This window comes from Nelumbo lutea, chromosome 6, assembly GCF_056320005.1.
Source record: "Nelumbo lutea isolate HS-2025 chromosome 6, American lotus-T2T, whole genome shotgun sequence".
In the NCBI taxonomy this organism is placed as follows: Eukaryota; Viridiplantae; Streptophyta; class Magnoliopsida; order Proteales; family Nelumbonaceae; genus Nelumbo; species Nelumbo lutea.
In genome coordinates, this window is record NC_142689.1 from 31,301,407 (window position 1) to 31,329,017 (window position 27,611).

The window sequence follows — 27,611 nt, forward strand, 5'->3', positions numbered from 1 at the left end:
TCAACAGTAGTAACATGGACTAAATTTCGGACTCGGGCCTAAGGCCAGGCTTCGGGCTTTTTATGAGAGCCGAACTCGGACTTGGGCCTTAGAAAAATCAGTTAATACAGAATGAAAACCCAGCCCGATCCTGGCCCTGCCTGGCCCATAAACAGGTCCAGTACCAACCATCTAGGCAATCAAATCAAGCATCAATTAAAAGAAGGTAGAAGAAAGATAGAAAACATGCTCACCTTGGAAGTAGATTTTGTCTTTTGATTTATTGAATATACAACCTGCACCAGCAGGGTTGGGTGGTTATTATCCCTTATGGGTTTTGGGGATGGGTTACCCTGTTAAAAATAATAATAAATAAAACTCAAAAAGCATTTCCATAAGCAATGTTCGTCACACTCAGACACAAACATTGCTCCCTGCATGACAGGGTCTGTATGCAATCAATGTATCTTTGAACTCCATCTCTAATCAGGTTGAAATTGACAGAGATACGCAGTGAGTGTACCATATAAATGGGGTGCCCCACTTCCCGAAGAGCGCGTGCAGAAAATCTACGCAAATTGGACTTCATGCAACGCATAATGCAATTGCAGATCTGCAGTCTCACTTTGTCTGTCATAACCCTAATACTGTACCAATCAACTGGAGAAAAGCGTCTATGGAACCCCTCACTGCCTCAGGCCCTCCGCCCTACTCGCCGAATGGCTATCCATTTTCTGATTTGATTTGTTTTCTCTGATTCATATTCGACTCAAAATGCTTTCGTTCTGGAACTGATTTCTGGGTTCCACTAATAACCTTTACCGTTTTGCAGCCTTGCACACGTCGTGTTTTTACTTTTTCGCCCCTGGCTACCTGAAACTTAGACTCTATCACTCGATTAGTGGTAATGCACTCTGAAAAATTAGACCTGTGTGACTCATGTCTAGGGACCATTACTTAGTTTGGTAAAATTTTGAGCCCTGAGAAAACGGGTTCGAATCTGAGAGGTATTTTGTGCCAAAAAAAGCTTTTTAGCTGTGACTGGTGTTAGAGTAGAGTTACCTTGGTCTTCAGACTAGAGATGAATCGACTTACGGCGCTTGTATCTAGATGTTGAAAGTGTCTGAATTAAAGAGGCAAACACGAAAGAAACTAGGAGATAAAAAAATAAACAAAATCATTGATCTCAGATATGAAATCAGGTTCATTTGGGTAGAGAATGATGGACCGAAAAATGGTTCATTATTTGTAATACAATATAGAGGCCATGGAAATAAAATTAAAGAGAAAATAGAATACTATCAGAGAAGATTCTGTCAATAATCAATGAGATCTTTTAGAGGAGCACCCTTTCTGTTGATTTACAAAAGAAAAGGAACAATTCCCATTGGATTTTACATGCAGAAAGATTTATATTATATATACAGTTGAGTTTCACAATGGCGGTACTCATCTTTGTTTCTTGAACTGTTTAAGGTCATGTAGGCGTGCTTTCAACTCTAGGTACTCCTGGTGCAACTTCTCTAATCGGGTCCCAACCACAACCATTTCATCGCTGAGGAGGTGAACCCGCTTCTCTAACAAAGCAATTTCCTTCACTCCATTGCCACGACTACCAATAGAATTTATATAATCCACTTGAGGAATAATATGTACTTGAGGGGCTCTAGTTAATAGCACAACTATGCTAAGCTGCAAATAAGGAGCAAAAGATCTTCCTTAAACACCATTAATTCCTTCAAGAACCAACAACATATAATATGAAAAGTTTAATGGCTCACACATCTTGCCTACCTGCATCAAAAGCAGTATCAAAACTGAGGTGATAACCAAAATTAGAGGAAGGTGGCTTCGACTTCTCAAATAGGAACATAGTGTTGCCAACAATTCTTTAGATAAAGATGAAACGGAGGTTGTGTCATTCAAAATTCCTTGCAATGGATTTCCAAATTGCCTACTGTCCATAGATTCAGAAGCCAACTGTGGGTGCCCTGCATGATTCCTTGCATCATGTAACCCTTCTGAAGATTCTTCAATTTTAGTGTGCCTATCCACTTGAGCAGCATCAGTTTCAACTCCATTAGCAGCCCGATCTACATATAAGAAGATAGAAGAGTAAATCATGAGATGATCAATAAAATTGAAGTATACTCAGCCTTTCAACAAATCTACCTTCTTGTCTCGTAAGGTGCTTCTGCTTCAACAATTCATGTGCCTGGCAAAATTAGACAATTGGCTGTCAGTTTTAACCTCAAAAACTTGCAAGATTCAGAAAAAAAAAAGTTAGATGTGTGATGTGAAAAGATATACATTGTTTATCCAAATTGAATAAGCATCTCGGCATTCATCTGCTGTGGACTGCTCTATTTTCCCTGCATCAGTGTTTGTCCACATGGCAATAAATATTGTATCCAAGTTTTAGGAGTATGCATGTATAATGGATATTTTCAACGAGTGGAAGAAACTTGGACAAACATAAATAGAATCTCATCATGGCAACCTATATGTTAGAGATGGGTAATAAAGTCTTGTCAATAAAACATTGAAGGAGATTTTCCTCAAAAGTAAATAATAAATTGAATTTCCATCTTTAACTTACAGAAACACAAGGAAGATATGCCATAGTTTTCTTGAATCAAGGAAATAATATACTTGGGATCTCAAATTTTTTTGTTGTTTCCCATACCCATCCCCAAACAATACATAGGCTACCACAATCATCTAAGAAAGCTAGTACTTTATGGTTTTTATACTTTTACTAAAAATAGAAGATCAAAAAATTGGCAACCAAAAGAAAAAAAATCATTATTTTCTTGATCTGATGGCAAAAAAAAATGGTGATCATTCAGCATTACAAAGCTAATAGCATTATCTGATGCCTAAATCTTTGTTCCTTTCTAGAATTTTTTTTTTTTTCACATCATTCATGGTCAACCAAAACAATAAGTTATGTTAACTGAACTTATGCTCATAATTTAACAAAGGATATGGCACTAAACAGAATGGAATGGAAAAACAGGAATCCTGTAGCCAACCCCATATAATTGGGGCAAGGCTTAGGTGATGAGTGTTTCAACACCAGGAAACTTGGTTAAACTCTAAGAGTAAAAATGCAACCATGATAATGGAAATAAGATGAGCGATGATAACTATAAAATTAAAGGTGGGGTTCCTATGTTACAATTCAACTTCAAAGAGGAAAGGAGAAAGATTCAAGTAGAGGCCTGGTTATTTAGAGATCCACCTCTTTATAGATAGATAAAGAGAGCTAGAGATCCTATTTTTGCACAGGGTTACAGAACTATCCCCTTTTTCAGTTTTTGGCATGTTTTTACATATTCAAAGACAAAGAAGATGGCTTTCAAAATCAAATTCAACAATGGAAGATCAAATCATCTTCCCTGTCAAACAAGGGTTTCCTTCCCTATTTAATTTATTTCATTATTTGACTGATAAGCAATCAGGATCACCAAATCTGCCTCATCTATTGTCAAATCTGGCAATCCAAAAAGCAGCCCAAGTTAGGGCTCTGACAGGATTGGCTGTACCAGGTTCTGATCCTAGGAGACCTGGTGCGAAGTTTCTGTCTGGATCAGATGATACATGATCCAGATCACCAATTTTTTAAACAACACTGGTTTTAATCTTAAGACAGTATATCTCTTCATAATGGTGAATATACAGATTAGCATGCCTCATAAATGTCCATATCAAGAAAGACACACAGAAAAAAGAAAAAGAATGCTCCAAATAAAATCAAAGACATACCTCTCCACATAGTTTTCTTAGAAAATGCCACATTTATGTAGACATGCAAAATACAATAACTATTTCCTTCATCACCAGTGCTCTTCACATCCCAAAGTCCCTGAGGTTGAAACATATATAGTGATATATACCACCAGATTGTCTAAGAAAAAGAAGATTGCATTCTCTAACTGTGGAGCATAGATTTCTAATGACATCATAAAAAACTTTACGGTCCATAAAACAATTATGACAAAAAAATAAAATTTGAACATCTCCCTCGTTTATCTCCAAAATGCACTACAATAGGCAATCTTTGTATGAAAACAATGTTTCACTTAAAGAATGCTCTGGAAGAGAACTTATTGGTGATAAATTTGTCTAATGTTCAACAGATCTGTGTTACAAGATAAGATGTTAATAAACATTTATCTGGTTGAAAGAGAAACCAATTCTAGACAGATTATCTTTAGAACACAGAAAGACCATTTTATTACGTGTTATTATCTGGTTTAGGTCTAATTAGGGGCAAAATGGTAAATGCTTAGATAGAAGATATGATAAAACCTTAATAGTTCTTTCTAGATGCATGAATTCGTTCTTCAAACAAGGTACCTTCTTGGGGCATTCTAGTTGGGTTCTGATTTGTGTAACTTATTCTTCAAAACAGTTTCCCTTTTCTTTCACCATGTAACAAGACCTTTCTTTGTATGCACCCCTTTCAACAAAATTACTGAATTGTATTTGTTACCTCATCAAGGAGTCCTAGCTAAGAGAAAATTGTGGTGCATGCATGGATTAATTCTTTAGCAGTTTCTTTTCATGTCGATGTGCAATACTCAATTTGGGCAGGGCCAAACCATACCAGAACCTGAATAAAAAAATGTTATGGCCTCTAATCTTTACAACTGCTCACAACATCACATATGGAGTGGTTAGAAAACCTGAAGGATTTAAAATTAACTCATTATCTACAAGATAGAGAAAAAAAAAGGAATGTCATATATCTATTTGATTCTCTTCGAAACAAAAGTTTCATCTAAAAAATTCCTAAAACCTGAAGAAAATCATAATAATCTTTACAGACTATACTATACTTGACTTTTTTAAGAATTTCTTGATCACTAAGGTAAGAAAGATTGCAACATCAAAACTTAACATTCTCCAATCCTTGAATCAGAATATGAAGTACCAAAATCGTTATGTTGACTTTAGGTTATAATTAAGGGGAAAATTGTGGGGGATACATTGGCAACAAAAAGTCTTTAATAGAAATTGATAACTTCTAAGAAATAAAATCAAAGGGGAGAAGAAACAGGAATATGTTTATATATTTTCAAAATTTCCAATGGAGTATTCATAACAAAGGCAATATAAGCAAGTATAAGCAACCATCAGTGTATACATCATGTCCAGAAGCATGGGTGAAGAAAATTATGTCAAAAGTTTTTTGCTTTTTGCCCATATTACACTATATAAGTCAGCCAATAACACACACACACACACACATGCACACCCCTTTTTTATGTTTCTTAGAAATGCTAACTAAAACAATAGAAATCCTGCATTATAGTTCCCAAATGATATTCTGTCTTGCATATCTTGCCCTTGTAAATTAGCTAATTGAGAACCATATGTTGCATGACATTTATCTACTAATTATACTGTCTAAAAAGCCAATTCATACTTCCTCTTTGTCCCAAAAATACAACCAACCTAACATTATATTATAGCTTATAATTTGTACCAAAGGTGATATAGCAGAAACTAAGATTAAAAATGTCATCCAGTGCTACATTACCAAGTTACATATCCAACCATAGAATTAATAGTACATTTAAAAAGATAGCTAGAAACTGCAATGGCATTTAAAATAATTTAATGTATCTGTCTATTATACCAATCAAGATTGTATCTGTTACCTGAACACGGAAATAATCCCCATAAGGTACATCGTTGACTTCTTGTGATGTCTCAACAACCATATGTCTGATAGAAAAAAAAAATCAATTCCAATGCAGGTAAAAATTTCATATATTAAAAAAGGCAATTTCTGTAGAGATGGAAAGGTAATGGTACCTGGAAAACTTTAACCAATCAGAATCCCATGTGAATGTGGATAATACTAGTTAATTGGTTACCACTTGGATGAATACCAATTGATTAGCTATCAGTTTTTAGGTACCATACCTTTTTGGTACCATAATGGGACTCATAAGAAAATGTTACATAATTAAGTTTTGCAGAGTATCAAAATACACAAAGTTGAATAAAATAAAGGAAGGCAAGCCATCTAAAGTAATCTCAGAATTTTGGATCTAGCCTGTCGCTGCATCCAATCTTTTTGCCATTCTCCCACACAAAACCAAGACTCACATCATTTACATACAGCTGATGTATCTTACATTGTTCCCAAGCAAGTTAAAAAGTAATTAAGCTACTAGTAACTTTCCACAGGTTAGTTGACTATGGAAAGCATGATTTTCAGACATGCCACGTCATTAACATGGTATCAAATCCTTTATTGACTCTTTTCTTTCTAATGCTGCCTTTGTTGAATAATGGTAATGGAATGCATCTAAATATTAAAGATGACTTGGCATGATTGGATATTAAATATTTAGTATCCAATGCATGATATGTCCACATATATTTATCAATTGACAGGCAAATTTTAGCCATATCTCTGTACTTCAAGATTTTAGGATCAGACAGGTTCTCTTACTCACAAACCCACACTTGAGTCCATGTAATACAAGTATTAAATTAGTTAAAAGTTCAAGTTGTTAACTTAGTTTTCAAGGCACCAAGGTGAGGCTAGGCAATAGGTGCCTAGTTGCCTAGTTGCATAGGCGATTGATTTTTTTATAAACTCAATGGATTTTTTAAGTAAAAATCATCAATCTAGGGTAATTCCCTAGGTTCCATGGCAACAAGCAACCGTCTTTTACTAGTAGTAATCTATAATTTTCATAAAATATGTTCAACCTTAATACTAAAACATAAAAAATCAACATATTCATGATAAAAAAAAGAAAGAGAAGAAAATTTAGAAAATAGAGGGATTGATCCCCTGTTTTTGTCCTACAAAAAGAAGAAAAGAAACGATGATGTTGACAAAATTTCAAGTTATTCCTTGCTTATTTGTTTAGGTTTTGAATTCTGCAAAGGTTCAAGACAACATAAACCAACATGTGTGTTGATTGAACCCTAACAAATAAGAAAATATAAAAAATAGTATTTTAACTCACAAACTGAACAATTTAGGTTAATAATGTCTGTTTTATTGAATTTGCCAAGGAACTGAACTGTGAACAGTTGTTAATTGAAGGTGATTCCAAGCTGGTGATCCAGTGGTTAAAAGAACCAGAAACAGCAGCCTGGTCCTATAAAGGAGCTTTACGAAGATTCAAATGGCTAACTACAAAAATGTCAGTCCAATTCCAATGGGAAAGAAGATCAGCAAATGGGTTAGCAGATTCATTAGCTAAACAAGGGGTGCATAGGAATCAGATGTTTTGGGATAAACAGTAATTTTTGCTTTAATCGAGGCTGTATCTCGTGCCTCATCTTGGGAATTTTCTCTGTGTATCTTTTATGCTTTTAATCTATTAATAAATCCACTCATTATTCATAAAAAATGTATGTTTTATTATTATAATCTCAAAAAATTAAGAATATAAAAGTATATGATAGCACCATGTACAAAATAGTTAGGCTATTAGGCAAGGCAGCCCTCCATGCCTTGTCAGTTTCTTGGTTGACATTTTTTTCGTAAGTGTTCTTGTTCTTGGCTGACAATTATTAGTAGCTTGGTCTTTAGATAATTAAGTAGCTTGCTTTCATCTTGATTAGAAAGGCCTATAAATAAGTGTAAAGGAGCATTCTTCAATTTTTTTTTTATGAATAAAGAAAAGATTCTAAATTCTTTAGCATACATAGATGATAAACTTTTAGTTTAACAACTGTTTCCACCACGTAAATCAGTGAAGATAAGAAATAAAAAGCAACTTACTGTAAGACATGGACCACATGGTTAAGTATAAATTGTAAAATGCTCTCTTATGAAATAAAACTAAAAAAGAGAAAGAAAGAGAACTAAGAACAATGGAAGTTATAGAACTAATAAAAAGGTATTGCAGAATATATTATCATAATCTTAAGATAGGTCCATGAAGAAAATAGATTACCAACCTGTCTCGGTAAACTCTAACTTTCTGTATCCCCTGGCAGTGACCATATCGCGCACCTTAGATGCAACACGCAGAAATTAAATGCCAGTAGAACTCAATCCAGAGTAATGTCTATAGGAAAGAAGTACAAGTCATCTGGAACTGAATAGCAAATAAGATTGCCATACCGAAATACAGTTTTATTGGATGCTGAAATGATACATCACGTGCATATCCAAATTGCTCTTCATACCATGAAGTGCACCTAAACTCTGAAAGGTACAAGAATTAAGCATGTAGACAAACAAATGTACAGTATTGTAGGACATCACAAGGAAGTCCACATTAGTTTAGTCATCATGGAAATGGTTGAAATGAATAGCAGCTAGCTAAACAAAATGAAGAAAAACATAAATTAAGGTGTTCTGCAACATGAATTTTTTGTTTTCATTTGGTTTTGGAATCGCTGCATCAGAAAAAAAAAAAGAAAAAAACAAAACAAAAATGTTCTTGAACTCTGTTTTTGTTTTCAAAGGGAAAAAAAAAACAGGTTGTTTTGTTTCAATAAACAATACAGGTTTTTGGAACCAACAGAATATTGGTTTACAGAAAAACAATTTTTCTAGTATAAAAATTATATGATTTATGGAACATGATGTTGAATAATCAGATGAAAACATGTTTTTGAAGCCATATTTAAGAACATGTTTTTGGTTTCAATTTTGAAAACAAAAAAACATACAGACAACCAAGAACATGTTTTCTGTGTTTTTGTTTTAAGAAACAATATGTTTTCAAACAAGATGGTTTTGATTTGTTTTTTGGAACCGGCAACAAGAAAAACAATTGACGTTGTAGAACACCCCCTAACGGTTTTATGGCATATGAGATGCTATACCTTTGTCTCCGCATCTTGTATGAAATGATTCAAGAAAATTAACAGCTTCATCTGAGAAAAAGAGATTGAAAAACTCCTCTAGCTGAATCTGTGGCCCATAAAATTTTAATGTAAATCAATTTGGCTTTTTCAACAAGCCAATATCTCAGTGAAATCGCTTCACTGAAGCATGGACCAGTCAAGAAAAACCATGCAAGTAATAAAGAAATATGCCAAAAAAAGTAATAAAAAATAATATTACCGGAAATTTTGACTCTGCAACCAATGTATAACACTCAGGTACTGCAGAGAAAGAACTAAGATTTCAGAAAATAAGTAGATGAAACAGTAAATCATAACACATTAAAAAGAGTAAACTACAGGAAGTTCTCCTTGGGGAGTAATTTGGCACATCCCATTTTATGATCAACTGAGCACATCCCTAACGAAAATACAAATCAACCCTTTTTTATAATGATAAGAAGCAAATCACAGGGATGCTTTTGTCTTTTAAAAATGTATCTTTAGAAGTTGGAACAATCACTAGGGGTGGATCTTGGGTGATGTAGGACAGATAGGAGAAAGTCCTACAAGTTAGATTTGCAATGGGCTGAATAAGTAGAGGAGAAACAATGGAATTTCTAGATTATAAAGGAAAACATGCTAGTGAATGCTTTGAAGTAAATTTAGGATGATTATAGTATATTTTAGGAAAGAAATTGGTGATCTTATGATGGAGAAAAATTGAATTCTTTGTAGGTGCTCAGATAAAGGAGAAAACAAGTATAACAGGGAGAAGCACAAGGTACTTGTGGTCATGAGACAAGAAAAGTGGAAAAGAAAGAACCAGGGGGATTGGGGTTAATGTACCTCACAAGTTACAAAACACAACTTCAAATCAAATTCATACTCATTGGAGACTTACAATATATCAATAAAGCTCTAGGTAGGCTAAACCTATGCTTTCCATAACAAACTCAAACACTTCATAACAAAGAAAAGGACATAAAAAAAGAAATTTAGAATCTCACACAAACTCTTTAAAAGAGGTAAATACTGCTAAATTAATCCAAAGAAATCAGAAATTAATAAAAATAGTAAATACTAAGAATAGGAAATTTCTAGAAGAATGAAATTAACTGTACAAGCACCATGATTTCTTTTAATTTTAGCTCCAGCATTATTAGGTTTAGGATTGAGAGTAACAACGATAAAAGGAACATAAGTATACGTGTATAACATATATACATACATAATATATATTCATCACAATGGGCACATTTCCAAATATAAATTAAAGATTAGCTCCTGCATTATTAGGTTTAGGGTTGAGAGTAACAATGATAAAAGGAACATTAAGTATACATGTATAGCATATGTACATACATAATATATATTCATCATAATGGGCACATTTCCAAATATAGATTAAAGATTAGGATAGAATACCGAAGGCTTTTAAGGGCACAAATAATCTGGCTTTTGTTGCTACCTCCATTTATATAACAAAAATAAAGAGAAGAAAATGAAGACACTACTTCAGAAAACACAATGGATGAACTGCCAAGAGGAGTAAATCAGGTGGAGCTGTTTGGAGGGTCTGCCAATTCTGGTTTGGCAGGGGATGCTGTGCAAGGGGTCAACAGCCAGGTGAGTCATTTCTGCTCTATTATAAGTAGAGCCTCTGATGTAAGTTCTCTCATCTGACATATCAATTAAAGTTACCATGGATCTGTGCATGACAGAATAAACAAGAAACAAGAAACAACCATAACAGAGGGTATGTGAAAGGAGCAAATAAATGGAATTTTTTAAGGCAAATTCGCTTCCTCAGAAACACCAAGAAATCATATTTTTTTGTCAACTCTTGGGCTTTAGCTACAAAGGAGTTCAACCATTTTCCTCAATCTTTTGCAAAGGAACCTATCAACCTAATAGACATTCTTCAGTCCTTTGCCCTTGTGTCTCATAAAAGGGGATCCCACCTTCTTAATAGAATAGTTTACTTTTTTTAAAAGAAAATATGGATTCCTGTAATCACTCCTAAGCAAAGATACACTTTCCAAAATCAGGGAAGATTTCCATAAAATATCATGCATGATTTGATTCATATGCACATCTGTATGTAGATAAGTACATACATTTTTGTTAACATGAAAAAACATGTATCTACATGCATATTTGAACCATCAATGATTCTCCGGTAAGGGAACAGCCAAGCTTTGTGTTGATCCCTTCAGCCAAGGGAATGTGACAATATGTTGTCAAATAATCTTCTTTTGGCTTATAAAAGAAGGAATCAGAGGCTGGTAAGTTGGAAGGTGGTAATAAACAGAAAACCAAAAAACTCAAGGTTAAAAAATGAACAAAGTGGCATTGCTAGGACTTGAATAAATAACCTTCAATGTCCTAGAATAGCGCAATCTAAACTGGCATTGTGAATCTATATCCTCTAAAAGTTGAAGCATCTCTGTGGTGATTAACTTATAATCACTAGATAGAATTTAGAAAATTCATCATTTCAAGAGAGAATACAGCAGTAGGATGAGTACTGTTATGCGTGCAATTGGGGGATGCTAAACACCTTTTTTCCCAAGATGCAATGTGGCTTCAGACAATGGAGAGTTTTCTTACTCTTATTTAAGAGCACGGTTCAACTCAGCTAGTACTAGGAATTAGTCATTGCTGATTAGTGAACTGTAGGGCTAAAGTTTTCAATGCAACTGGGTTGACACATGATCCAGCCCCTTCCATGAGTTAATGAAGGGGCTGCATTTCTAAGGGTTTAGATGAAGTTTCTTTTGGGAGCAGTTTTTCACAATGTCCTTGAAACTGTGAAACAGTACTATATATAGTCTCCTACCTCATATACAGGGTATTGAGTCTATTGGGCCAAGACATCTTAATTATACATTCTCTTTTTTTTTTATTAATAGGCTTTTTTATTTCTATTAAAAATTAATTTATTATAAAAATATCCATTTGAAATATATTGTAATGCAGGAACAAGTTATCTCGATGTGTGAAGATCAAGACATGACAGCTGAACCCAATAATGATTCTAAAAGGTTTAGCATGACCCTTCACCTGAAAATGCACTTACAGCCAGCTAAAGAGGTGAATGGAGACCGGATGAACAGGCAAATCATCAAACCACTAAAATCTAGTCAGTTAGCAAATGGATTCACAGTAGTCACTTTGGATAGGGTTGGGATGAAGTTCTTTTCCCTCTCAGTAAAAGCCAAAAAGAAATTTTTTAAGAAAATAATATTAAGAGTACACTCCCTATCATCCACTGAACAGGGGATAGGGGAAATTGATGAATAGCTGACAACTTTATGTAAATACAAGTAAAATAAGTTCACATCTTTGCCCTGGAAAGGCTAGAGGGCAATGGTTTTCACTTATTAATGTTAGTAGTGGTATTCAATATGTAATAACATCCATAAAACAATGGCTATTACTTCAGTTAAACAGCTATATCCAGTTTCTTTGGGCCACCACTTTAACATTTAAGTATCATCTCAAGCAAGGTTTTAAAAACTGACCCGGAACCAGAACCACTTTGGCCACCAGTTTCCAGGTCAGCGGTTCGACCATCCGGTTCGAAGGGACGACCCATTCCAACTTAAAAAATAAATAATTAAAAAAAAGGCAAAAAACGTTGTCTGGATCAAACGGGGTGACGATTTGACTGCCCAGGTCAATGGGTCGCTAACAAGGTCAACAGTTTTTGGCCAAGGACTGGGTTAAGGGTAAAACGGAACCAGTTGCCTGGATGGTTCCCGGGCCAAACGGTCTGATTATCCAGGTCGACAATGGTTCAAAAGAACTGATCTCAAGTATTCTTTCTCTATCTATTAGTACTTTTTTTCTTAATTAATTAATATAGTTTTGTTGAATTTGTTACTAATCGAAAAAATATATATACAAGTAACTGCTAGAGTCAGCTAAGGAGGGGTAGTTCTGTCTTTTTATCATAAGTTAAGTTGCGCTTTGTCAGTTTGGTACTATTTTAAGTTACATGTCCCATACTTAAGTAGGGGCATATTAGACATTGTAACCTGTATTGACAATATATATATAGTTGGCTGGGAGAGTCTTTTTGACTTCTCAGATCGACAGTTCTGTACTTCTCTCCTTCTCTCTTTCTCTTTTCTCTCTGAACCTGGTTCAATTGATCTATCAAATCATGGTATTAGAGCAATAAACAGGAGGAAATAAGACTACAGCTTCAAGTCCTTGGTACTGCAATCAGTCCTTTTATTTTTTTTCTGGGCTGCACAATCTGGATTACAGGTGAGAGAAGGCTGCAGCAATCTATAGAGGGCTGTGGTATCCTATTCTGGTGCTCCCAGAATTACTGTGGTCTGGATTACAGGTGAGAGAGAGGTGTGGCAGCCCTAATTGGTGTTTTCTAGACTGCTGTCACCATGTGTGACAGCCCTAGTGGTTGTGTGGTGATGCCTGTGGTGGTTTGAACCCTCTACTAAGCAGTTTCAAGAGGGGTTTCTAGTCATATGGCAGTGTTGTGGTGTTAGAAGAAGTCATGATCATTTTTTTTTTTTTTGTGTTGAAAGAGGTAGCTGAATGTGTTTAAGTGGTATCTCATGTACTGAGTCGTCGTGGTTGGATGAGGTAGGGGTGTCAATTGGACTGGATTTGGTCCAATCCGATCCAGTCCAATGTGAGTCCATTATAAATGGACCAGGTCCAGTCCAATCCAATGAATGTTTTGGACCAATTTGAACCGGTCCAATTCAATGTCTGGACCGTCCAATCTGTTCAAATTCATTTTGATTTAGATTGGTTTCAACCCAAACCTGGCCCATTGACACATATATTCTTATCTTATATCAATGGACCAGATTTTGGCTTAATCCAACCCAATCCAATATAAATTTGTTACGAACGGACCAGGTCCAATCCAATGTAATAAATATTATGGACCGGATTGGTCCAATCCAATCCAATCCTAGCACTAATAGGAAGTGTATACACAATGGAAAGGACTAACACAATTAATTTCTGTTATGATCTACATGGGCCACCTTCCACATTGGCTAATCATGGCGTTGTTGGTGGTAGTGAAGTGATAATCAGCATGTTGATCCAACAACACCTTCTACATCTACAACTGCTTCCCAGAAGGAGATGATAAGTGTCCCAAAAGATGAGTATGAGAAGTTCCTTTAGGCTACTTCACAACAGAATATTGCCATGCACATTCAGGTATGGCTTGTTTGGCATCAAAACCTTCTCACTGGATCATTGACTTTGGAGCCTCTAATCACATGATCGAGACTTCAAGTGTGTTTTCCTCCCTTCTCAAACCTCCACATCACATACTATTACCCTAACCAATGGTTTTACTTCCCCCATTTGTGGTGTTGGTAATGTTGACATTGCATCTCTCTTTCCTTATCCTTTGTTTTCTATGTACCCAAGTTTCCATTCAATCTTATATTTATTAGTAGAGTAGCCAAGTCTCTCAATTGTTTTATCACTTTTTACCCTTCCTCTTGTGTTTTTTAGGATCTTAAGATGGGGAAGAAGATTGGTGGAGGGCATGAAGCTGGTGGATTGTATTATCTTGACAATGGTGGATCTACAATTGCACTTTAGACTTCCTTGACTCCTCTCCAATGGCATTGTAGACTTGGTCATCTATCTCTCAAAGTTCTCAAGCTACTTGTTCCTTCATTGAGTCGTTTGTCTTTTTTGTAGTGTGAGTCGTGTCAATATGGGAACACAATCGGGTTTCCTTTAGTCCTAAAGTTGATAGTCGTATGTTGAGTCCTTTTGCTTTAGTCCATTCACATGTTTGGGTCCAATTGGAATTGAATCCCATAATGATTACAAGTATTTTGTTATTTTTGTTGATGATTGTTCAAGAATGACATGGATTAATTTAATGAAAGAAATGAGTGAATTATTCTCTATTTCCTAAAAATTTCATACTGAGATATGTACACAGTTTGGTGTTCCAATTAAAATTCTTCATTCAGACAATGACAGAGAGTATTTCCTTACCTCATTTCATCATTATTTGGAGAAACATGGCATTATTCATCAAACTTCTTGTGCATCCACCCCCCAACAAAATGGGGTGGCTAAGAGGAAGAACCGACATTTACTTGAAACAGCTTGGTCCCTTCTTCATCATATGAATGTTCCTAAACATTTTTAGACTGATGCGGTGTTTACGACTTGTTTCCTCATTAATCAAATGCCTTCATTAATTCTTGGAGGTCGTTCTTCATTAATTCTTGGCTATTCTAGGACTCAGAAAGGGTATAAGTTCTACAATCCTATTATTCGGAGGTCATTTGTTTGCCCTAATGTTACATTTTTTGAGTTTGTGCCATTCTTCTCGGGTCTTGATATGTCCCTCCCTTCTTCGGTGGTCCCTCTTCCTCTTCCGGTTGATGATCCCATTCTTGTTGTTCCCGCTGTGAATGAGTCTCCACCTCCTCTAGTGCAGAACCGTACCGAACAACCACTGATCCAGCAAGTGTATACTCATCAACAAACACCAGCACCTCTTCTAGCTTCTACTTCGTCGCCGAATCCAGTTTCTTCTACACCAGTGTTGCCTTCTCCTTCTGACCTTGATCTTCCTATTGCATCGTGGAAAGGTAAACATAGTTGTACTTTGCATCCTATATCCAATTATGTTTCTATCTCACCTTTCCGCTTCATATTACCAATTTGTTACTCTACTGTCAATTGTTTCTACACTTAAAAATGTTTAGGAAGCTCTTACCTCACCAGGGTGGCGTCAAGCTATGGAAGAGAAACTCTTTGTGCTTAAACACAATCACATGTGGGAACTCACCAATATTCCTCCAAGTAAGCATGTTGTTGGTTGTAAATGGGTGTATGTTGTTAAATATCTACCAAATGGGAGAGTGGAAAGGTGAAAGCCTGATTAGTTGCTAAGGGGTATTCTTAGTTACATGGTGTAGATTACGTGGAAACTTTTTCTCCTGTTGCTAAGATTGGTTCAGTCCGTGTCTTGATTTCATTAGTAGCTATGTATGATTGGCTCCTATTTCAGCTTGATATTAAAAATGCCTCCCTCCATGGTGGTCTTTTGGAGGAAGTGTACATGGAGCAACCACTAGGGTTTATTGCTCAGGGGGAGGATGGTAAGGTGTGTTAGCTCAAGAAGGCAATTTATGAGCTCAAACAGTCCCTCGTGCTTGGTTTGGCAAATTCAATTAAGTAGTGAAAGAATTCAGAAAATGAGACAATGTCAAGTTGACCACTTAGTGTTCAACTATGATTCTGAAGTCGGGAAGATTTTACTAGTGGTTTACATGGATGACATAGTCATAAATGGCAATGATAGATTTGGGATTAATAGGCTGAAAGTCTTTCTACAAGATCATTTCCAGACAAAAAATCTTGAGAAGTTGAAGTATTTCTTGGATATAGAAGTTGCCAAATCGAAGCAAGGTATAAACTTGTATCAAAGGACAAATATTTTTTTAAAGGTAAGATAAGGCTTTATTAAAATCATCAAACAAATATGACAATAGCTCCCAAGCTACACTAAGTTTGGCCGGTACAGCTTACCAGATTACAGACAAGAAATGGAATGTGACCTTAACAACTTGGTTACATTCAGATTTTTGAAATCAGCATTCACAGAGATCCAAGAAATCAGTTTGCAAACAACAAAGTGAATAAGGTCCTCTGAGTTCTTCACTTTGTTACAAAAAATTCTATTGTTTCTTTCAGCCCAGATAGACCAAAGAATAGTAGCAAGTACAAATTTCCACACAAGCTTTCCTTTCTTCTTCAGACCTTGAACATCCTAGCAGCACAATAACTCCATAACTGATTTTGGCATTACCCAACTTAGCCTAGTAGCCTTGAGAAAATGATCCCACACCTTCGAGGTGCTAGTACAATGAAGACTTAGGTGGTCTATAGTTTCAAGTACTAGGCCACAAAGACCACAAGACTGATCCAAAATCTGCACTCATCTCCTCTCAAGATTTGATCTTGATCTATTGGAAGAAACAGGACTATAGGTGGTAAGCCAACTGGAACACCCATGGAACCGGGTGTGAAGTTGGGAAGTGATACAAGTGAATTATTTGATGATCCTGGAAGGTATAGATGGCTAGTGGGAAAATTGAATTACTTAACTATTACTAGACCAAATATCTTCTTTGTTGTCAGTGTGGTAAGCCAATTCATGCAAAACCCCCGAGTTGGGGTTCCAGGCCATGGACTATTGTACAAGCCAAGAGGAATTCTTGAAATAGTTGGCTATACAGATGCAGATTGGGCATGTTCAATATCTAATAGGAGATCCACTACAGGTTATTGCACCTTTCTTAGAGGAAATCTAGTGACGTGGAAGAGCAACAAACAAACTGTTGTGACAAGGAGTAGTGCTGAAGCAGAATGCATGGCCATGGCACACACTACATGTGAATTTGTGTGGTTGAAAAATATTTTGCAGGAAGTCGGGTTCTCAATAAGAAAACCCATGAAACTATACTATAACAACCAAGCTGCAATTCATATCTCATCTAATCCAAATTTTCATGAGAGGAATAAACACATAGAGGTTGATTGCCATTTTGTAAGAGAAAAAGTTCTTACTGGTGCCATAAGCATAGAGCATGTGAGGACAGGTGATCGATGGGCAGACTTGTTTACAAATGGGTTGAGTTCAGGAAGAGTGAATTATATATGTAACAAGCTATGACTATATGACATATACTCTCCAGCTTGAGAGGGAGTGCTAGAATTGGCTGAGGGGTATTTCTGTCATTTGATCATAAGTTAAGTTGTGCTTTGCCGGTTTGGTACTATTTTAAGTTGCATGTCCCATACTTAAGTAGGGGCATATTAGATATTGTAACCTGTATCGACAATATATATATATGTAGTCAGCTAGGAGAGTCTTTTTGACTTCTCAGATCGATAATTCTTTTCTTCACTCCTTTTCTTCTTCTTCTCTTTTTCTCTTTTCTCTCTAAACCTGGTTCGACTGATCTATCAATCAGTAACCAAACATAGAACAGTATAAATGGAAAATATATTAATTGCTATAATAGCCAATATAATAGTTTAAATGGTGAATAATGAGTCAATGTGCAAAAAGCTCGTAACCATCTTTGTTACTCTGAATCCTTTTCTTTTCCTTTGTTTTTATTTATTTATTTATATTTTCATCGGTAACTGAACAAAACATTATTAGAGAAGAACGAGGCGAAAAGAAGAGTGCAAAGAAAGTTTGAACTTTGAGACACAAAATGTGTTTTTGTGAAAGAATGAGATTTGAACAACAATTTATAAGAAAAGAGGAGATTTTACGTAGGTACAATATGCAGAAAAAATAGGATAGTCAATAAGTCATCATGGTAATCAGGTATTCAGGTTTGGGGATTCTCATCTTAGGAAAAGAGAAATCATGCCATTGTCAAGGAGATTAGAGAGTTGTCAAATAAGGTGATCTGAAAGGGCGTTGTCAATGTTAATGAAAGATCACACATATAGAGAAAGGAGTGTTGCTGGTTAAGACAAAGGAGGAGAACAAAAAGGAACAAAAAGAATACAACAAATACAGATGAACTGCATTCAACTCTTTGTTCCATGTCTATGTTGTTTATTTTGTGATAGCCTTATATTTAAATATGTGAGAATGGTGATAAACCCGGGAAAACTGTAAAGTCCAACTGAGACAATCTGACCCTATTACTTGATGATCCTCCATCTGGGTACTAAAACAACAGTTCACCTCCTATGAAAACAAACGTGAAAGAAAAAGAGCCATGATTTAAGAAAAAAGATAGTAGTCAACTAACTCTTAGGGGCATTGGCATCCTCAGGCTTCCATATAAAAGGCTTTCTAGACAGCAAAGTCTCAGCATTTGCAACAGGTTCTAGATCTTCTTCTCCATTCTCTAGTGTTTCTGAATGTCTTGTTGATACACATATATCATCCTCACCATTGGATAGACGGTTACATTCTTCTAGAACCCGAGAATCTTTGTTTCTGATTCAAATACAAGTAACCAAGACCAGAATAAATTCCTACTTAATAAGACAATGTATAACTTGAGATTTCTTAAGATAGACATGAAAATACCTGTCCATGGAATGAAGGTCGTTAGTTTGTCGTTTGAAGCTCTTGGAGTTTTCAAATATAACAAGGGCATCTTGGCTGCCATTGTCAGATTTTGACTCCTAACATAAAAAATTAGCTCATTAGGAATGACAACAAAACAAGAAATTCGTCAATTTCTTTCCACATAAGAATACATCACTTTGCTCTCAGAAGACAGATTTGGAAGGTAAGGAAAGCATGTTGCAACTGATAATGATAGTGAAGCAAGGAATGCAGCTCATTTGAGCTGAAGAGTAACACAGGCCAGCTAAGTTATTAAAGCCATAAAATGTTTTTATGCAGTTTGATTTCATGATACATTTACATCTGCATAAGCACTTTTTTTATTTAATAGTACAAGGTTTCTTAAGAAGCCTAATCTCGTCAATCTATTTAGATCTATGATTTTAAGAACACAAGTTCTGCATATGCACCAATTCTAATGACACTTGAAACTCTTATTATTTAACTTTCTAATGAATCAACAACTATAAAGTTGAACTTCAATGGATTTGGTTATTAAAATTAAGAACAGCAGACATATCTATAGTGGGATTCCTATTTGAGACCATTTCATATGTAAAAGAATTATATACCTGGCAATCTATCTGGGCATTCACGCGATCATTATGTTGAGCCCATCCATCAACAATCAGACGATAAGCTTCATCGCGGGACAGAAAAGATGCAAAGAAGTACTATCAAAGCAAGAAGAGAAATAAGACCTTGCAGCAAGTGCTGTACCTTAAAAGCAGAACATAAGATAATCTATTCAATCAACAAAAATGAAACCACATAGGACAAGGGAAAAAGGTTCATCGTTGGTCAGCACATTCATCCTAGTGGTTTCTCTAGAGAACTACCAAAAAGTTTTGGTACATGCAGGAAATTAGATACCTTGGGGAGCTTACCTTTTTCCCCCCAGCTAGAATTTCTATGGCATTAGGGAAGATTGCTGCTGTCTTTGCTTTCCGTACACATGTGACCTCATGGAAGGTGATTATTTTCTGCATATAAGATATAACTTCATGTTACAATATTTCCATTTGAATCATCCATAGCACAATATTTTAATCTGTTCGAGAAAACATAACAAATAACAGAGGTTATTCAATAAGCTTTAAAGAATAATAGCCAACAAAGTTAAAAGAATGAATACTAATATATGTTACTGCTCACCTGGTCTTGCTTATCAACAAATTATTGCCCACAATCAAAGGAAACTATATTTTAAACATCAGATATGATGCACTTACAAGACAATAAATAAGAATGTAAAAAGTAAAATGTATAGATTTAAGAAGTAGCAGTTGCAGCTAATGGTAGCAAACAGTTATAGAATATAATTGCCAATATGTAGAAGAATGCCAGAAATTCTGTAACCGTTGAGTGCAATGGAAACGTAATGTGAATGCTTTGGAGGAGAATCTCCAAAACTTAAAACATTTTCCATGATATAAGAAGTTTCATAATATCCACTGAAAGGTTAAACCTTAAATTAATAAAGTAATCAAAGACAAAGAGAAAAAGGCATGGACAGGGAATGATGTCCAACAGAAGCCAAATAGGCTTGTTGCTATCATTAGCATTGCCACCGCATCTCTGACCAGTTTCAGTTTTTCCTTATTCTCTCTCTTGCATTCCTAGAAGGAGATAAATTCCCTAGTCTCGATGAATTTACTTTGGCATTTTATCACGAGTGCTGGGAGATTGTCAAAGAGGGCTTGAAAAAGGTGTTTGATGAGTTTCATAGAAGAGGGAAGATTGGGAAGAGAATGAATGCCACTTTTTTCACCTTAATCCCTAAATGTGCTGGGGCGGTTTCTTAGGATGAGTTTAGACCAATAAACCTAACAACTAGTTTATATAAGATTGTGGCTAAGGTTTTGTCCTTCAGACTAAAAGAATGTGATCCACTTCATGGTAAAAAAGTGAAAAAGGGGCTTTTGTCAAAGATAGACAAATCATTGATCAAATTTTAATAGACAATGAGGCAATGGAGGTGCAAGAGAGCAGGGAAGAAAGATTTAGTTTATAAGTTGGATTCAGTGTTTTAAAAGGCGTGCACGCTTGGAGGTGTGCCTCCAGGCGAGGCACCCCCAAAACACCCTGAGGTGTATGCCAGAGGCGCTGATACCTCTGAGGCATACACCTCAGGTGCAAGAAGCGTACACCTCATACACCTTTTTCATGAGGTATGCTAGAGGTGTACACCTCATGTGCCTCATGCACATTTCATATAAAAAGACAGAAAAAAAAAAAGAAAAAGAAGGAAAAAAAGAAAAAAAGAAAAAAAGAAAAAAAGAAAAAAAAAAAGAAAGGAAAGGAAAGGAAAGGAAAGGAAAGGAAAAAAAAAAGAAAGAAAAGGGAAAGAAAAAGAAAGAGAAGAAAAAAATAGAAAAAAGAAAGAAAGGAAAAGGGAAGAAAAAACAGCTATATCCAGTTTCTTTGGGCAATGGCTATTACTTCAGTTAAACAGCTATATCCTCTTCAACCCAAGCTGGTTGAGATATACTACTAGGAGGCAAAAAAATTTATGGTAGTGTGTAAGAGGAGACATCTGGGGTTTGTGGAGTGAGAGGAATGTCAGAATTCTTGAAGAAAAATATAAGACACCAGAGGAGGTATGTAAACTTATTTTGATTAGGGTGGCTCATTGGATTTCAGTCTGATGAATTCAGAGGTGTTTCAGTGAATGATTTGGAAGAGATTGGCAGGTGGCTTATATCTCGAGATTGCCAACAAACCCAGAGAAGAATATGGGATTCTGGGGTGAAGAAATGGATACTTCGACCCTATCCCAAGGGTCCTTTATATAGATAATGAAATTTGAGAATTTACAGAGAGGCCCTTGTAGGGCAACAGATATTAGAGGGGTTAACTTTGGCTGTTGGGGCCCAACAGAATAGGCTGTTGAGATAGTTTCTAGGCTGGGCACGTCCTGGCAGTTCCCCTATTCACACCCATGCTTTGGTTTTTAATCAAATAAATTAAGATGTAATTACTAATTTACCCATTCTCATGGTAACGTGGCATTTCCAGAAATTCTCTCAACAGCATAGGCTGTTCGCGCCCAACAGCTAAAGTTTTTCTGATATTAGAGAATTTACAAAGAGGGCCTTGCAGGGCTGAAGAGAAAATAAGAGATAAAATACAATAGGAACTACAGTAATATGGTACATCAGGGAGTTTCTTCACAGAGACCACCAAGACTGGCTGAATTGTTTCCAACAACAGCTGGTTGACTGAGAATATCTTGTCACATCACATATGAGAGTCACTTCAGCTAGAAAGATAAGACTTTGCCAATTTGACATTTAAACTATAAACATCAATGACCAGTCCTACATATGCATTTTAAAGGTATGCCTGTTTCAATTATTAAGTTCAAATAACAATTGTATGCCAATTTGTATTGATCAACTCAAAACATTTCAGGTAGAAACATCAATGATAACAAACACAACCTAAATCATTTCTAACTACTTCAACAGATGTCTGTTTTGGTCTGGCCCCAGCTCTTCTAGATCCTTCAACATGTAACCAGTGTTTTAAACCCATCCTTGAGTCGGCCAATCAGATTGGTGACCCAGTCACAATTAGGGGTGATCGTTTTCAGCACAGCCCAGCCTGCACATATTTACATATATAATATTCATACATGTTTTGTGTTATATTTTATATATAAATATTATAATATGGCACCTATAATACATATTACATGTAATATTTTATGTTATAATGTATTTATACACATGTTATATGACATAATATATATATACATATATACATATTATACTTTATTTTATTTTATACATAAAGGTCTTAGGCCCACAATCAGGCCCAGCTGAGTCCATGATCACTCCTTGCCACAATCCCAATTCAGGTCAACATCTAGCCTTCTATATTATGGAAAAAAAATGACTCAGTTAAATGAACTGTCAACTAGACCTGTTCACGGGCCAGGCCAAGTTCAGGTTGGGCATTGCCTCTTTATTAGCAAAATACATCCATGCCCGAAATCAAGCCCAGCCCGACAATTGGGACTAAATCTTGAGCCTGAGCCCGGCCCTATTATAAAGCCCGAAGCCTGAGCTATAAATTGGGAAACATTTTTTTTTTTGTTTTTACTCAAAAAAAAAACTGATTTATTTATATTAAATGACCTTAGAATGTTGAAAGATCTCACCATGGCTTGAGAAAAGAGAAGAACAAAGAAAAAAACATATTATATATTTTTATAATATCAAATATTATTGGGCTCGGGTCAAACTTTTTTGAGAAAGCCCTATCCCGACCCAAAAAAAAGTCAAGCCTAGTGTTTTGGGCCTAAGGTCAAGCCCATAGGCCTGAAATAATGTCCAAGCCCGACAAAGAACCGGCTGGCCCATCAAGCTACCTGGCCCATGAATAGGTCTACTGTCAACCCTAACAGTGAATTGTTAACCCATCTAACCTGTCCAATAGTGTCAATGTGGGTTCTTTTAAGAGGCCAGTGCAAACCAAGTCAAGCCAATTTGGGCCTTCCCCATGGTTTCTGCAGAACACTGATGCTATTGGTGTCCAAACCGAATGCACTGATTTCCACTTCACTTCTGATCTTTGTGAGGCAAAACAATTTCAAGTCTGAGGCCAAGACCATTTTTGTAGAGGATGAGAGAGGCCTTGAAATCAGGTTTACCAAGGAAGACAATTGGGGCTGAAAGAATGAGGAAAGTTTTCTTCGGAGGTCAAAGCTGGCCCCCCTTGCTCTTCTTGTCTTTAACTAGCCCTTTCGTCAACTTGTGCCCTTCCTTATAAGAAACTCAATTCATGCTTTCCTTCTAATCGACCAGGTGACTCTTTCCCTAGTCGAGTGTACTGATGTTTGATCACCATTTATTTGAGAAGTGGTGATTGGAAGGATATGTGTGGATTTGGATAGGTGGAGGGTAGTAGAGAAGGATTTCAATGCAGCTGAAGTAGTGGCCTCCAAAAAAATTCATGGAGCAAGGAATTCAAAATTTGTTCACGTTACCAAAGCTTTCTCTCAATTGAAACTTGGATTGCTGTGATGAGGACTCTAGGGTTTACACCAAACTGGATGTTCAATTGGGGAATTCCCAGCAAGAAAAAAATCGACAATGGTTTCAATTCTGCAGCGAGAGTTATTGATAGAAGCCTTTAAAAAAAGGATGGAGGTCTAGAGGTTAACCTATTGAGAAAATTGTTGAGAAAGATGTAGTGGTCGGCAAAATCCTTGGCTTATTTTTTTGGGGTGGTGAGGAGTTTTCTAGGAAAGCCTTTGAGGAGTTTGAGAGGAGAAAGAAGAGAGGATGAAGAAAGTTGTAATTGGAGGAGAGATTTGGGATGAGGATGATGATGGCCAGGAGGAAGTGTTTGAGGGGGAGGATTAGGATCTTGGCTTTGCAAGGTTCTTCTTGGTTTCAAAGGAGGTGGTGGAGTGTGGAGTCATTGGGAGTTCTGGTGCTATTCGATCTTTGTTTCTGTTAGAGTTTTGTAGTCTGATGTCAATGTTGTAAGTCATGTCCTACTGTTCTTCTCTTTCTCTCAGGTGATAACTTATCACCTTCCTATTTGAATCCTCTTTTTCTTTTTAATGAATTACCTTTTACCTTGCACAAATAAAAAAAAAAAAAACTGTGGTCAGGATACTGATCCAATGTGATACTCTAACGACCTTATTGCCCAGCCAAGCCCCCTGCCCTTTGTCCAGTTGCCCAGCACAATTTGTGCCTATCCTTTTCTGGTTATCAGAGTTCCTACCTCCCCAATCTCCAAGCCATCTGGCTCACCCAATGCATGAACCCCACAATGCTGCCAATTGACCTTAGTGCTCGGACACAGATCACTTCTGCTGAGACTTTCTGTATCACTTGAAGATACCAGATCCTTCAGCTTGATCTGGTGAAGATTCAGTTCTGCAAACACACCATCAATCATGTCCTGTCACCTTCCCTACACATGATACCTAGGTGAGTTTGTAAAATGATGTGTCTTGCAACTGTTATTGTTCTCTCTCTTGCTTTCCCTCATTTTATCACCTAGTGGAGCTACTCCAAGGTTCCTCCAGATGGTTCATTTCTGATCCTATCCTTCTAGTTTTCCCACTCATCCATGTCAACGTTCACATTTCTTCTACATCCATTTACTGATATTAATACTTTGAAGATATCAAGAACTTGGTATTGAGTTTAGTATGACTCCTACCTTGATTAGAAAAAGAGGCGAAACTTCTTTAGCTATCTTCTTTTCTTAAGCTTTTACCTTCTTCCATCTATCCCATCATTTGTGGAGGATTTAATCATCCTTAAGGATGTTGTTTGTCAATGTTCCCATCTATATTGCAAAAAATATTTTATTTTTTATTGATGACAAAACAATTTCATTGATGTACTGAGATGAGATGTACAAGAACAGAGGATGAAACATCCTTAGTAAAGAATATTAAAAAAAGATCGAAGAAAAAAATCATGTTCTTTCATGTTATACCACCTCCTCACAACCTGCAAATGCCTTCCCAAGGTCTTGGTAAGACTTTAAAGATTTTTCTATTCAACTTTCAGTATACCCTAAGAATTCCAAATCCATCATTCTCTATAAAATTCAACCTGTAGCTTTGAATGAGAATGGTGGCTACGACTATATCAACTCAATACAAGATCTCTACTTTGACTTTAAGATATCAACAAGGAAGCTCCAGATGTTCTTGTTCCTTCAGTTGGCCCACCATTAGTTTTTTCCTTAAAACTGCCAAGTAATGCCTCAACCCTAGGAAGACAAGACTCTCCCTAACTCTTCCTATTCCTAACAATGTCTCTTACCACTCTGATCAACTTATTAGATGAGCAACTTGAAGCATACTTTTGGAGTCCTCCGACCCAACCATGTTCTTTACTCTTCACTTTTTGTTTGACTAGAGCATGAATCAATTTCCTTTTGAAGAAGCAGCTGCCTGAAGGTTGAATTACAAAACCTGCTTCTAACCTCATAGCACTCAATAGTTGCATGCTCAAAAATTGTAAAATTCTTCTATTCATTTAACCAGTATACTCTTGGACAAATACAGAATTTCACACATTGGGGAAGAAAAGGGGAAGAAAAGGAAGTGGCCGGACTCACGGAGGGGCTGCCTACATACTCTCCAACGAGGGATCAGACCAATGTAGTTCACTGGTGCTGGAATTCCGGCGATAAAAGGGAGAGAACGATGGATAGATGCATAGGGAGATGGGAAATGGCTAACATCAAGGAGATGGAGTAGGAGTGGCATACCAAGGCCGCCCTTGAAATGGATGGGAAGCATCTGTTTGAAGGTTTTGGGTGCACATTCCAAAAGTTTCTTAAGTTGTGCTTTTCCTATTTTGGAAGATGTGATTAAATCTATTTCTAGAATTATCTGGTCAATTGTCATTTCCATTTTTACCCTTTTATCATTTAAATCACATGTCTATTTCCATTCTTGAATGTGCTTAGATGGATTTATTTCTAGAATGTTCGCTTATTATGCACATGTTTATTCTAATTCAAGAATGCACTTTTTGGTTTCTAGAACATTCATCCCTGAGTTATTAATTTTGTTATTGTGTTGGAATATTCAGCACTTATATTTAATTAGTAAAATGGACTAAATTGTGTACCACCCACCCTCTTACAACTCCTTTTTTTTGAAAGGTAAGGTAAAGCTTTATTAAAAACATCACACAAACATTACATCAGCTCCCAAGCCACACTAGGCTTGGCCAAGAAAGCTGATCAGGTTACAGATTACAGACTCCAAATGGAGTGTGTTCTTAACAACTCAGATACATTCAGATTCTTGAACTCAGCATTCACAGAGACCCAAGAAATTAGTTTGCAAACAGCAAAGTGAATAAGACCCTCTGAGTTCTTCACTTTGTTACAGAAAATCCTATTGTTTCTTTCAGCCCAGATGGACCAAAGGACAGCAGCAGGAATAGCTTTCCACACAATCTTTCCTTTCTTCTTCAGGCCTTGAACATTCCAGCAGTGCAGCAACTCCTTAACTGATTTCGGCATTACCCAACTCAGACCAGCAGCCTTGAAAAAGTGATCCCACCCCTTAGAGGTGACAGTACAGTGGAGACTTAGATGATCTGTGGTTTCAGGTACAAGACCACAAAGCCCACAAGACACATCCAAAATCTGCAATCCCCTTCTCTCCAAGTTTGACCCTGTAAGACACTTTAAGTCATTGCCCAGACCAGAAAATTCACTTTTGAGGGGGAGATAGGATTCCAAATCTGCTTCCAGGGGGAATCTGAAATACCAGATCTGCTTAACTTTAAGGCCAAAGATCTAACTGTGAAGCATCTATCACCATTCCATTTCCAAAACCACTCATCTTCACTGCTGCAGATAACTTCCTGTCTCTGTAACAGATTCAGCAGCTCCACTACTTCACCTAACTCCCAATCAAACAGATCTCTTCTGAAAATAGGAGCCCAAACTATAGATTCTTCAGATAAAATGTAAGAATCAGCCACAGATACATCTTGGTTGGATGCACATTGAAAGAGAAGAGGGAAGGCCTCTGCCAAGGAGCTGTCCAAACACCATGGGTCTTTCCAGAATTTTACCCTGCCCCCTCTCCCTATCTTAAAGTTCACCCCTTAACAAAAATAGGGAAGGCACTTCATTATTCCTTTCCAGACAGAGAAACCCCAATTTGGAGGGGATCTTG

At 36.5% G+C, this 27,611-nt stretch overlaps 1 protein-coding gene across 1 annotated transcript in view; it reads right to left on the reverse strand.

The window, feature by feature from the left end:
* Positions 1–1,159: 1,159 nt before the first annotated feature.
* Positions 1,160–27,611, reverse strand: part of LOC148848345 (protein VASCULAR ASSOCIATED DEATH 1, chloroplastic-like) — a 48,625-nt gene continuing 22,173 nt past the window's right edge. Inside the window, exons 5-18 of the mRNA XM_088951651.1 lie at positions 19,819–19,914; positions 19,504–19,605; positions 18,890–18,987; positions 18,606–18,796; positions 9,038–9,078; positions 8,797–8,884; positions 8,087–8,170; positions 7,921–7,975; positions 5,649–5,715; positions 3,748–3,847; positions 2,290–2,351; positions 2,152–2,194; positions 1,774–2,072; positions 1,160–1,671 (exon numbers count right to left, since the gene is read on the reverse strand). Coding sequence (XP_088807777.1) covers positions 1,429–1,671; positions 1,774–2,072; positions 2,152–2,194; positions 2,290–2,351; positions 3,748–3,847; positions 5,649–5,715; positions 7,921–7,975; positions 8,087–8,170; positions 8,797–8,884; positions 9,038–9,078; positions 18,606–18,796; positions 18,890–18,987; positions 19,504–19,605; positions 19,819–19,914 — 1,569 coding nt within the window. The 3' untranslated portion in view covers positions 1,160–1,428. The remainder of the gene's footprint in view (positions 1,672–1,773; positions 2,073–2,151; positions 2,195–2,289; positions 2,352–3,747; positions 3,848–5,648; positions 5,716–7,920; positions 7,976–8,086; positions 8,171–8,796; positions 8,885–9,037; positions 9,079–18,605; positions 18,797–18,889; positions 18,988–19,503; positions 19,606–19,818; positions 19,915–27,611) is intronic.